Below are 13,989 nucleotides of genomic sequence, written 5' to 3' on the forward strand. Positions count from 1 at the left end.
TGAAGAAAATAAAAACACAAATTCCAAAAGATATATGTACCCCTATGTTAATTGCAGCATTATTTATAATAGCCAAGATATGAAAGCAACCTAAGTATCCATCAACAAATGAATAGGTAATGAAAATGTGGCACATATAATACAATGTAATACTACTCAGCCATAAAAAAGAATAAAACCTTGCCATTTGCAACCACATGAATGGGCCTAGAGGGTATTATGCTAAGTAAAATGAGTCAGACAGAGAAAGACAAGTACTGTATGATTTCACTTACATTTAGAATCTAAAAAAAAACACACAAAAGTAAACCAACGAAACAAAACAGAAACAGACTCACAGATACAAAGAACAAACTGATGAGGTTGTCAGAGGGGATAAGGGTGAGGGGATGGGAGAAGGAAATTAAGAGGTATACTCTTCCAGTTACAAAATAAGTCATGGGATTGTAAGGTACAATAGAGAATGTTGTCAATGTCATAATAACTTTGTATGTTGATGCATGGTTACTAGACTTCTGGTGATGACTTTGTAAGGCATATAAATGTCTAATCACTATGTTGCAATGTGAAACTAATAAAATATTGTATGTCAACTGTAATTCAAAAATAAATAAATATTTTTCAAAAGTGATATCAAGGAGGCTTATAGCAGGGAAACTTTGAGTTTCAAGGAATGGGAACAGGAGTATCCTACGCAATGGGAAAGGTGTGGGAAGGCTTGAAGACAGGACAAGGGCAAGGAGAAGGATCTACAGGTGGAACAAATACTAACGTGGGTAGGAAGAAAAGAGAGGCGCAGACAAGTCTAGCAATAAGTCAGACCCTTATCACAAGGGGATTTGCAGGTCCAATAATAATTTTGGTTACTTTCTTAAGAGTAGTGAGAAGCTACTAATAATTTTTAAGCAATGGGATGAGATGGAGTAGGGGACAGGATTAGATCTACATTTTAAAGGGCTCATTGGACAGCTACAGTGTGAGAAGGATATGTGGTAGTTGATGGTTGTAGAAACAGTCCAGCTGAGCAACAATGGGATCGTGGATAGGGTGGTAGGAGTTTGGAGCAGGAGAAGTAGATAGATTCGGAAGGCTATTCTGGAGCTGGACTATACAGGATATAGAGGAGTGAAAAATACACATATATAAATCTAAGTGAAAAATAAAAGATGAAATATACTGCAGACAACACATGATAACATACATAGAAAACCCTGTAGTCTCCACCAAAAAACTGCTTGACCTAATAAGTGAATTTGGCAAAATAGTGGGATACAAAGTCAATACTCAGAAATGTATGGCATTTTTTGTATACCAAAAATGAAATATCAGAAAGAGAAACTAGGGGGGGAAATTCTGTTTACTATAATAACAAGAAAAATAAAGTGCTTAGGAATAACCAGGGAGGAAAAAGACTTGTACTTGGAAAACTACAGAACAATGAAGAAAGAAATTAAAGAAGATATAAATAAATGCAAGCATATACCATGTTCGTGGATTGGAAGAATTAACATTGTTAAAATGTCCATACTACGCAAAGAAATGTATAAATTCAACATAATTCCTATCAAAATACCAATGGCATATTTCACAAATCTAGAACAAATATTTTGAAAATGTATATGGAGCCAAAAAAGACCCTAAATAGCCTTAAAAATCTTGAGAAAGAAGAACAAAGTAGGAAGGATCACAATAATTGATATCAAACTATAATAAAAGGCCACTGTAATAAAAACAATCTGTTATTGGCATAAGAACAGACACATAGACCAATGGAACAGAATAGAGAACCTGGAAATAAAGTCATGTCTCTATGGTCAATTATTATTATTATTTGACAAAGGGGGCATGAGCATACAATGGAGTAAAAATAGCCTCTTCAATAAATGGTATTGGGAGAACTGGACTGGTACATGCAAAAAAAAAAAAAAAAAAAGAAACTAGACCATCTACTTATGCCATACACCAGAATAAATACAAAATGGACAAAAGACTTAAACATAAGGTGTGATACCATGAAAGTCCTAGAGGAAAACATAGGCAGTACAATTTCAGATATCCTATGTAGCAATATCTTTGCTGATATATCTCCTAGGGCAAGAGAAATAAAGAAAAGAATTAATAAATGGAACTACATCAAATTAAAAAGCTTGTGCATAGCTAAAGAAACCATCATCAAAATGAAAAGGGAACTGACTGTATGGGAGAGCATATTTGGCAATGACACCTCGGACAAGGGATTGATCTCCAAAATATATAAAGAACACATAGGACTCAACACTAGGAAGACAAACAACTCAATAAAAAAATGGGCAAAGGACCTGAATAGACATGTCTTCAAAGAGGACATACAGAGGGCCCATAGACATATGAAAAGATGCTCATTGTCACTAGTCAGTAGAGAGATGCAAATTAAAACCATAACGAGATATCACCTCACACCAGTCTGAATGGCCATCATTAATAAATCAACAAACATGTGCTGTCAAGGGTGAGGAGAAAAGGGAACCCTAGTGCACTGTTGGTGGGAATGCAGACTAGTACAGCCACTGCGGAAAACAATGCACAATTTCCTCAAAAAACTAAAAAGGGAACTGCCTTTTGACCCAGTGATTCTACTGCTAGGAATATACTCTGAGAATCGTGAATAACCATCTCAAAAGAACTTATGCACCTCTATACTCATAGCAGCACCATTTACAATACCCAACTACTGAAAACAGCCTTAGTGACCATTGGTAAATGAGAGGATCAAAAAACGGTGGTACATTCACAAAATGGAATACTACGCAGTAGAGAGAGAAAAAAAGGAACTCCTACCTTTTATGAGAGTGTGGATGGAACTGGAGAGTATTATGCTAAGTGATACAAGCCAGTTGGTGAAAGACAAATACGATATGATCTCACCTACAAGAGGAATCTAATGAACAAAATAAACTAAGAAAAAATAGAACCATAGGCAAAAAATCATGGAACAGACAAACAGTGACCAAAGGGGAGGGGGGAAGGGATAATGGTGGAAAGAAGGGGAAGGGATTAGACAAAGAACTCGTATCAATGATCCACAGACATGGACAGCAGTGTGGGGATTGACTGTGGGAGCAGGGGATGGGATGGGCAAAGAAGGAAAAAGGGGGGAAAATTGGGACAACTATAAGAATAACAATACAAAAATAATAAACTAAAAAAAAAATAAAACCAAATTCCTCTTTGATGAGTGAAAAGGGTAAAACATATTTTCTGAATGCTAAAAACTTATATAGCAAAATGAAGGCAGGAAGGAAGGAAGGGAGGGAGGAAGGACGGAAGGAAGAGAGGAAGGAAGGATAAAAGGAAGCAAACAAAAATAGGGAGAAGGAAAGGTGGTATAAAGAATGAAATCCCCAGGTTTCTGGTCTGTATGTACAGGTGGATGTTAGTACTGTTTCCCATGTGCTAAGAGTTGCAATGGGAGAACATGAGTTAAGACATGTCAAGCTTGAAGTGCTCACTAGCTATGCAAGTGGACATTCAGAGTTAGATATTCATTACTCTTTCCACTTCCCTTCTATCTTCAAATACACGGCTATTTTGTGTCTCATCGTGGATCTTGATGGTCAATGAAGAGTCAATGCTAGCACAGCTCAAATAAGTTTTCTGCCAGTACACGTCCGTGTATGTTTATGGGTGTGTGGAGAGAGGGAGAAAATATAAGTTCATATGATTAGTTTTGGTTTTCTCTGAGCTTTTCTTTTGAGAAGAATCTTGTTTTCCTGTATTAAATTATGCTTAAAAAATCTTATTTAATGAGTTTATGCTCAAACCCAACCTCCCAGACCCTCACCTGCCAAGCTGATTTAACCAGTCAGGTATCTTGACAAAGTAACTGCCCAATTACCAGATTTTTATAATTGCTACATTTGGGGCATTAAGCCTGAAAAATATGCATATTCATGACCTCAGTGTCTCCTATATTTCTCATCCCTCTGTTTGGAGTTGGAAAAATTGGCATGCAAATTGTTTTCTGACACTTCTTTTGAACCTTTAAATTATGTATCTATGACTAATAGCAACGTCTCAGGATATTCTTTCAGAGAGGAAATCTAGTTTGAAAATCTGTCCTTTGTTTTTCAATCTGCAATTTCCTAAAAAGAGCGGTCCAGGCACGTTCTTTGCCCCCTCCCTCCCTGAAGCACTTGGAAGCCTGCTCCACTCCACATCCCCACTGCTAACACGCACTTTCTTCATCTTAGCAGAAAGCTGACTTTTGTCCAACTTATTCAACACATTCAAAATTAAAACAGCAGCAAGAAAACGAGAGGGTCCACCATATTGAAAGAATTCATCGTGGTGTGGAAAGTCAAACCAAGTCTGTGTGTATTCAGACATCAGCCATGGGTGCTCATATTAGGCAAGGTATAGCATCAGCTCCCTGCAGGTGAAGGCTGCTGGTCTTGCTCACAGCCTGGCGGCAGCACCTGGCAACACTGCAGTGTGTAAGTAGCCACTCACCAAATGCCCAGTTGTGAATGAAGCTACACCTGGTCCCACTTATGCCTTCCTGTCTCTGGCTCACCCAGGCTCTATCCAGGTTCACCTGCTTCTTTTAAACCCTACTCCCCCTTCACTCTATACACTTCACTCATAAAACTGGGCTCCAAAGATTCTCACGCTCTACGGTCTTTTCTCCGAGCCTTTTCCTTAGCCAGTACCGCACTTGCAAACGCAACCTGCTATACATCTGTGATCACAGCTCTCCAACCCTGGCCTGGCACTTCAGGTGTTTTGAGGCTATCAGCCCCTTAGTCCTAACACTGAGCCGACTTTTTTAATTTCCAGCTTTTGCATCTGAATCCTGGTGGCGTGGATCTGCTCACAGTGTGACTCCCACTCTGTGGACACAACCCTCCCCCACAGACTGGGTTCTCTACAAATTTCCAAGTTCCAAGAACAGTGGCCACTCAGCCATCTGGTCACCCTTGCCCTGCCCTTTCAACATCAGATTTGTGCACTTGAGAACTGAACACCCCCTTGCCCACTGCCTTGCCCTAGTACCTGCTATGGCCCCACTGGTCTGATTAGTACTTTTGTATGAGCATATAGTGGGTTCCCTGTTGCTGTACATCATCAGAGACTGGACAACCAGCGACGGAAATATCACAGGAGTGATTTAAGCATCAGCTGAAAGATCAAATTAAATTGTCTTTGATGCCTCTTTCAATCTTGAACTTCTGACTACACAAAATACAGCCCGTGAAATATGCAGAAGTCAAAGTTTGTGTAAGCCACTGTACTTTATGAAATGTGATTCAAAACTTGACTGAAAAACCTGAGATGTTATGCAAAATTTATACAGCAGGATTATGTCCCTTCCTTACTGGACGGAGGGGCTAAATCATGCACTTCCCTGAGGGCCAGTTTTCAGTGTGGGCTGGCTGCATATTTATCTCAATGCCTGAGGGACCCATTCTGACTATTCTTATCTTGCAAGATGGTTTACCTAATCACAGAGGCTTCTTCGTGGAGATGCTGAGGTGGTCCTTTGAGGTGATATGCATTCCTTCTTGTCTTGCTGAAGTGCTTCCATGGCTTTCTGTTCCCCCCAGGGGCATGGCCTTTCCATCCCATGAGGACAGGGTCCCTCCCCACTCAGCAGTTCCAGCTCACACAATGTCCCCACATCTGACTGCGCTGCAAGGACCACATTAAACTACCTCACATGTTCTTAGTTTTGCCCTCAAGGTTCCCTCTGCTTATGATTCTTTCAGCCCACGATCTCCCAGTCAAAATCCTACCCTTCCTCAAAATTTTAAACTGAATCACCTCCTTTCGGGAATGTGCTTTTAACCCAAATTATCTTCCTCTATAAAAATCAGTCCTTTTGCTCTGACTAGTGGGGCTTAGTTGGTTGGGCATCATCCCACAAAACAAAAGGGCTACTGGTTTGATTCTCAGTCAGGGCACATGCTTGACTGAGAAGGTTGTGGGTTCTGTCCCAGGTCAGGGCACATAGGAGAGGCAACCAATCCATGTTTCTCTCACATTGATGTTTCTCTCCCTCTCTTTCTCCCTCCCTTCCCCTTTCTCTAAAAATAAATAAATATCCTGGCTGGTGTAAGTCAGTGGATTGAGCATGGGCCTGCAAACCACACGATCGTGGTTCAAATCCCAGTCAGGGCACATGCCTGGGTTGCAGGCCTGTTCCCAGCAGGGGATGCATGAGAGGCAACCATACATTGATATTTCTCTCCTTCTCTCCCACTCTAAAGATAAATAAATAAAATATTTTAAAAATAAATTTAAAAAACCAGTCCTTTCACTCTCTAGGCTCCTGACACAACTGGTCTTTTCTTGAAGCTCATTCACTGAGGTGGCGTTAGTTTTGCCTCTCTCAGTGTGCTGTGTGCAGAAGGCAGGTCACACTAATCTCTGTGTGTCCTTCATCCACCCCAATTCTAGGCATGAGTAAATGCACGATAGACGTTGAGTGAACCCATGTTAATTCGTTAAGTACATAAGATGCCCAGAGGTATGTTTACGTACACCAACTTTCCAAATTATTTCCTAATCATTATAGTGATCAGTCAGGATGTTCAAAAGTACAGATTTCTTGTCTGTTTAACATAGCACCACTCTAAATATTTTAAAACAACTATATCATCGCCTTTGCAAATTATGTGAACTCAATTTCCTCAAAGACTTTTCTTTATTCACTCAAAAGTACTCTCAATGTCAAACATATGTCACCAAGACATTATTTCCTCATCATCACCTTCAATATCTTCAAAGTTAATTAAGCTCTTATGACCTTCTTGACCTTTACTGATAGCATTTCACAGAGGACTAAATTATAGGCCACAGATTCCTACAGAAATGATAGGATCTTGGAGGTCATTAGGACAGATGTCTCGGAGAATCTCTACCATTTCTTATGCAGTAATCCCCTCTCACCCATGGGGACACATTTCGAGACACTCAGTGAATGGCTGAAATTGCAGATAGTTCTGAACTATACATATAGTCTATTATATATATAAATGATATTTTATACATACACACACGTGTATACATATTATGCTTTTTGCTGTGCACATATACCATTTAAAGGAAGCACTTTATGGCTTTTCTTTGGCATACCCACATGACCAGCATCACTGCCCTTGCGCTTTGGGGCTGTTATAAAGAAAAATAAGGGTGACTTCAATACAAGGGCCATGACACCGTGATCGTCAACCTGGTAATTGAGACGGCTACCAAGTGACTGACTGGCAGGGAGTGCACACAGGGTGAAGATGCTGGACAAAGGGATGATTCGTGTCCCAGGTGGGGTGGGCATTTCATCACAGTACTCAGAATGGCACGCCACATGAGTTTTTTATTTCTGGAATGATCCCTTTAATGTTTTCAGACCATGGTTGACCACAAGTAACTGAAACAGTGCAAAACAACATGACGAATAAGGGGGGCATTACTGTACATACTTGCTAAAAAATATTGGCAACTGGAATAGTATTTTAATCGATATTAATCACTTTGGACTTTACATTGGATCAAGAGGAGTGCCGTTTGCAAGGCTCTGACAAATTCCCAATATTTTGTAGAATTCTGCCAAACAGTGACTGGCACAACAGAATCACCTGGCGGCCTCTCTGGCCACCACATGTGCCCCGGCTGTCCCAAGTCTCGTTCACATTCTGGCTCTGTTGATTCTGCCTTTTAATTAGCATTCTACCTGATTTTCTTCCTGCTCCTCCTCTGTCTTCAGGCTCCTGACGACCGACCATCAGTTCCATACTGGGAAGGTTAAGAGCAAGTTCCTAGTGATAAGTAGTGAAGTAACTAATGATCATTAAGAACAGGTTTTTTCTTAAAAAATAACTTAAATTTTTTTCAATTACAGTTGACATTCAATATTAGATTAGTGTCAGATGTACAGAACGGTGGCTAGACATCTATGTACAGTGATTCCCCTGGTCGGTCTGGTACCCATCTGACACTGTACATTATTATTACAATACTATTGATTCTATTCCATCGGATGCACTTTACAACCCCTTAACTAATTTTATAATTGGCATTTTCTTACTTCTTAGTCCTTTCACCTTTTTAACCCATCTTCCCATCCCTCCTCTCTCCCAGCAATCACCAGTTAGTTCTATGACTTTGGTTCCATTTTGCTTGCTCATTTATTTTGTTTCAGATTCTACATCCAAGTGAATGATATGGTATTTGTCTCTCTCTGTCTGACTTATGTCACTTAGCATCATACTCCCAGGTCCAACCATCCATGTTGTCACAAATGGCAAGATTTCATTCTTTTTTATGGCTCATATTCCATTGTGCACATGTACCATCTTTATCCATTTTGTGAACTGATGAAAACTAGTCTTTTGATTGGAACCTTTAAACCATTCCCATGTAAGGAATTATCGATAGGTATGCAAGCTGGGTGTGGGCGAGGGTCCATAAAAACGACGGCTTCCGCCTGTCCTTCTCCCAGCGGCTCCCCCTGCCTTCGCTCTGAAGCTGGACAATGTGATTCCTCCCTGCATGTCCCTGGTGCTTCTCAAACTCCTGCCTCAGTGCTGGAGCGCAGCGCAAGTGAGTGTGTCAGTGAGTCCATCTGTGCACCGGACACTAAGGGGAACCTGGGACTCCAGCAAGCAGCCCTCTCGTTCACTCAGCCACCATCCCCGCTGGTTTTCGCAGTCAGAGGTTATGGGGACTTCTCTCCCTGGCACTGGGACCCTGGGCTGACGAGTGGAGGGGGCTGGGACCCCTCACTCATGGAGAGGGGACCCCTGCAGCCCGGATACCCCCACTCCCACATTATGATGGAGGGGCCGGCCCCTTCTGCCTCTCCAGCCCTCCCATCAGCATCAGTGTGGCTTCTTCCGAATATCCTTAATTATACAGGACTTCTGTTTAGCTAGTCTTCAGGTTGTTGTCAGCGAGGGTTGTTCTGTAGTTTAGTTGTAACTTCAATGTGGTACTGGGGGGAGGTGAGTAGTTACCCACCAGCCATCTTGACCAAAAGTTCATCCTTGCTATTTATTTGTGAAAACAATCACATCCTTTGTCCTTTAGTTTTGTTTGGGGATTTTCCAACTGCATCCCATGGTGTCATTTCCCATGTCCTTCTGTCCCTTGCATTTTCTATAAACTGCAAGCTTTTAAAAGTGCACATGTCCAGACCCCACCCTAAAATGTATTCAGTAGGACTGGTGTGGGTGCTGGGAATCTCTGATTTCCCTACTATCCTTAGGTGAGTCAGAGTGTGTTAGGTGAGTCCGAATGTTTGGAAATTGGCAACCCATCTGCTGTAGCCACAAGTCAGCCTCAGTCACATCGAGTATCAGAGATACAATACTAGGTCCTAATCTCCAGCGGTGGGCTGTGTAGAGGGGAGGTCACTGCAGAAAGAGGCATTAGCTGTCTTTTGTGGGTTAACTGAGACTCACAGTGGGAACTTTCTGGGAGCCCTAGTCTGTGCGCCGCCTCCTTCCTCTAACCCAGGTTGGGGAAACTTCTTAAGTGATCGGGACCTTCCCTGGCCTTCAGTTTCCGAAGCCTCCTAGTTTGTGTTGGTGGCCACTGGCAACGACTCAGGGTAGGAGCCCCTCCGGTAGACTGGGTGGCCCTGCTCAGGCCACTCTGCATGGTCCCTGTGCTGCTCACAAAGTGCAGAGTCTTCTTTCTTCCGCCCAAGAAGGGGCTGTAGAGGGCGGAGCAGAGGAACACCAGGTTTTCTGCTAGACCATCTTCAGTCTTGGGATGTTCAGAGCAGCCTCTCATCGGAAACTCAGCTTCTGAGGCTCCTTACCCCTGGCTGTTTAGGATGGAAGGAGGCTCCTGGCTGAGGAAGGCTCAGACAGAACAGCTCAGGGTGTAATCACCAACCATGGGCAGTGGTGGTGGTGATGGGGTGGCGGGGAGTCGCGGAAGGAAGAGGCATTGGCTGTCTTAGGCCATCAGACCTTTGTCCTCTCGGAAAAGTGCTTCAGCCAGCAAGCTTTTGTGGGGGCAGCCTCTCACCACTGTGCTCCCATCACTCGATTTTGGGGCTGGAGCAACCAAGGTCTTTGTCTGATTCTTCCAGAGGTCAATGCTCTTTCGTGCTTATCTGGAGACTGGCTGCTCCAATTTCACTTCTGCTGGGGTGACCACAGGAGCCCCCCCCCCCCCACTTAGGCCAGGCAGCTACCAGCCAGTCAGTACCAGTCAGTACGTCTCCCAGGCCAGCCTACCTGGGTTTCTCCATGTGCCCTTTGGTAGGGCACACGGTAGTGACCAGGTGTAGGAGGAAAGGTGGGAGCCAGCGCTGCTGGCAAGAAAATCAGAACTGATCGGCCAGTTGTGCTGGACACTGTCCTGCCAGGATGTTTCCTCTCTCGGTTCTCTCCCAGGTTCTTCCTGAAACCTTCTCATCTGCTTGGCATCCAAACCACATCACTTCTGCGCGTCCCCTGGAGAAGTGGTGTTGCCTGCAAAAGCAATTCCATGGGGCCTAGGGCAGAGGCAGGACACCAGGAAATCTGCCTTCCCAGAGAAAACAGAACCCCAAAGTAATTGCAGTCAGGATCCCCTCCATCTCTCCCACAAAAGAAAAGCGATTTCTTACAGCCTGTCACTTCTGAGGCTATAAGGAAATGCCTTCCAAGTTTTGGGAAACAACCAAACATAAATCATCTCAGAAACTCTCCCATGTTGACAACTCCTCTCAGGCCCCATTCATACTGCTTTTTATCAACCACAGCAAACTCTAGTCCCCCAGTGCCTTTTACTAGGTCAGAAAAAGGCCAAATACTGAGGCAGAGTGACCTGGAGGTTCAGAGCCAGATTCTGGGTCCCAGGTCTAGGCCTCCGTCAGCCCAACCTTCTGGGCTCCCATTTCCTCATCCTTCCAGGCTCAGAATCACTTCACCTTGGCTCTTCTATTTTTCCCTGGATTGAGCCCCCCTTTCCCCAGGACGCAGCAGCTCAGTCTGGGATGTGTCTGAGGGGACCCATGTGGATGTCTACATGACGGCACAGTGAGTGTGACTGGGTTTGTGAGCAGCGCTCAACAGTTCTTCCTCAAACTCCTCCCTTTGTCGTTTGTCAACAAAAATGCACTTGACTTTGCTGTGAGGCCAACCAGTAAAGGGTCTGAAAGGAAGTATCCTGTAGCCCAAAGGGGAAGGTTCCATTGATAAGGATGATAACCTTTCTGAACACTTGCCCAGGAATGACACTGCACTTGTCCTCCGCAGTGAGCAGGAATGCTGTGGATCCCGGAGGGGCCCCTGGTCATTGGTTGTACGTAGAGCTAGGATAGTTCTCAGGTGTGATGGACAAGCCCCAAACGATCATGTGGCGGCCAGGGGGGGTTGAGTGTGCACCAATGCCTCCTGTGCAGATGCCCAGCCCGGGCCAACCTGCTGTGCTGCACTCCCAGGGGACGGAGGACAAGTTACACTGAATGTACAAGATCTGGTCAAGCATCACTCTCAGGCACCAAACAGCTTGGTGTCCGAGAACTGGTGGGGAAGGTTCCCCTGGAGCACCACGTTTCTGCAGTCCCTCTGCCAGGATAAAACATAAGGTCATCATTACCCAGTGAGATCACGCACAGAGTCGTGACTTGAGGCTCCTGAGGTCTGTGGAGAGCAGGCTGTGCCTTGCCTGTGTCCTCACACCCGGCCCTCCCCACCCAAGCCCTAGTCAAGTAGCCACACGCTGTGGAGCATACCTGTGGACTGGCACAGCCCTAGGGACCACAGGAAGGCAAAAGAAGCTCCCTTCTGAGATTAGCATGAGAAGCAAGACTAACCTAAGCCAGCTAGGTTTATGGCCTTGACCCTCAGTATCCAACAGCTGGAGAGGCAGAGATTTGCATGGACTGGGGAGTCAAGGAAGGCCCTTTGGTGGTGGGCCTGAAGGACAAGTGAGGTTTGGACCTGTGGGGAGCAGAGAAAAGGCAATTCAGTTGGGAAGACTAAAAGCAAAGACAAGGTCTCAACCTTGTCTTGCCTCAAATGTCAACTCGTAGAACCCTCACGTTTTAGAACCGAAGACTCAAGGAACCAGGAGGTTCCGGGGCCTCTCCAGGGTTGCACAGGTGGTGGAGAGGTGTTCTGTCCAACAGTGGGGCTTCGTGTCAGGGCTCCGATTCACAGCCGACAGGAATGCCATGCCATCCCATTGCAGCGTGACCCTGGGAGAGGTGTGAAAGGTACTCCAAGGCAGAGTGAGGGCCCTGGATGACTTTACAGCGTGGGACTGGTGGGCCCATTTTAACATGAAGGTGAAAGCTAATTCATGACAAAAAGGCAAAGCACAGAGTGATGATCCAATCAACACAGTCCTCTCCCCTCCAAAAGGAAAATGACAGTGTCACCACCATGAAAGGATGAGGCATGGGCACTGAGCAGCGGCCCAGGTGACAAACATGGTCAGCACTGTGAGGAGGTGTCATCAAAATACAATTTGGAGGCACTCAGAGGAGGAAACAGACAACTCTGCCCTCAGCATGATGAGGCCCACAGAAGTCATATTTGGGGCACTCTTTGGTACAGTGTGGCAGGAACTTCCTAGCAGTGAGAGATAACCTTCTTTAGGAGGGATATCCCTGTTGCCGACCTTTAATAAGCCGAGAGGGGACATTTGTTTGCCAGGGCTGTTGCGGAGGGGATAGGCCCAGGAGGTAAATTGTCTAGGCTGCTATCTTTTTATCCTCATCGAGGACATGGTCTTTGACCTTAGGAGGAGGGGAAGGGAGGGAGAGAAAGGGAGAGAAATACCAATGTGAAAGAGAAACATCAACTGGTTGCTTCTTGTTACACGCCCCAACTGGGGACCGAACCCATAACCTAGGCATGCTTGTGATCAGGGATGGAACCCGCAACATTTTGGTTTATGTGGCAATGCTCCAACTAACTGAGTCACACTGGCCAGGGCCCTAGACTACCATTTTAGACGTTGGGTAAACCTAGCGGAGAACTATAGCACCTTATTTCAGTCCTAAGTTGCTTGAACTAGCATGGTGTGTGTTAGGGCAAAGTCAGGACTACTTAGAGGTGACCACTTTGGGGAGTGGTAGGAGGTGAAATGTGAAGGGGAGGGCTGGGCAGGAGGTTCGTGCTGGCAGGTGTGCTTCCACGAGGGCACTCAGATTCTCCAAGGCTTCGGGGAGGTTGCTTCTCTAGTTAGCATCCCTCATTCTGGGCGCGGGAGGGTACTAGTACCTTTTCAGGACCTGGTTGAGCCTCTGTGGAAGGCAGAATAGCATAGACAAATGATTTGTCAACTTAAGAGGGCTTGAGACTCACTCAGGGATTCCACAAAACAGTTTTAAAATGTGTGTAAGTGAATTCTTGGGCCAGCCCCCAGAAAGCACCCAGATCTGGAGAGGGGTTCAGGCATCTGCAATTTTAACAAACCTCCTGGGCAGTTCTGACAGCGTGCTCCATGGGTAGTGACCAAATTATTGTCTAAAGTGAATGGCTTTTAAGAGTCAGCGTGGGCAATATTAAACACTGCAGCAGCACAAATGTGAACAATCCAGTTATTCTCCGCATGAATCACATTTGACAAAAACCAGCGTGGTGGGGAAGAACACAACCCTGGGTACAGACGGACCAGATTCTGACCTGCGCACTATGTGATTCTGAGCAAGTTCTCCTATCCCTCTGAGCCTCAGTTTCCTCCACGGAAAAGGAAGCCTCACTGTACATTGAGAAAAATATCCTCTTTTAGCAAAGGTTGCCCTGGGCCCATTTCTGTCCTCCACAGCCTGTTCCTTTTCAGTATTTTTAAGTTGTTTGTGGAGTATTGTATTTGACTCTCAACTTTTCATGGCTTCAGGCAAAGCTTATATAATGCCGCAGAGCCTGGAGCCTAGGAGACAGCGAGAGGATGCTGTGTGCTTATTTTGCTAGTTTGGTAACAAAGACTGTCTTTCTCTCTCCTCTGCCACCATCACCAAGAGATGAGGAACAGGGTGGAGACTGGACATGCGCACTGAGCAGTACT

General features: G+C 44.7%; 1 protein-coding gene across 1 annotated transcript; it reads right to left on the bottom strand.

Annotated features, from left to right (window-relative positions):
• Window positions 1–9,976: 9,976 nt before the first annotated feature.
• Window positions 9,977–11,460, bottom strand: DPEP2NB (DPEP2 neighbor). Its single transcript, XM_037041698.1, is given in 4 exon segments — window positions 9,977–10,098; window positions 10,101–10,162; window positions 10,195–10,300; window positions 11,394–11,460. Coding segments are annotated over 4 exon segments (357 nt in total).
• Window positions 11,461–13,989: the final 2,529 nt, after the last annotated feature.

The sequence above is a fragment of the Sturnira hondurensis genome, unplaced genomic scaffold (assembly GCF_014824575.4).
Source record: "Sturnira hondurensis isolate 20B ecotype Veracruz unplaced genomic scaffold, ASM1482457v3 Scaffold0003090, whole genome shotgun sequence".
NCBI classification, from domain to species: domain Eukaryota; kingdom Metazoa; phylum Chordata; class Mammalia; order Chiroptera; family Phyllostomidae; genus Sturnira; species Sturnira hondurensis.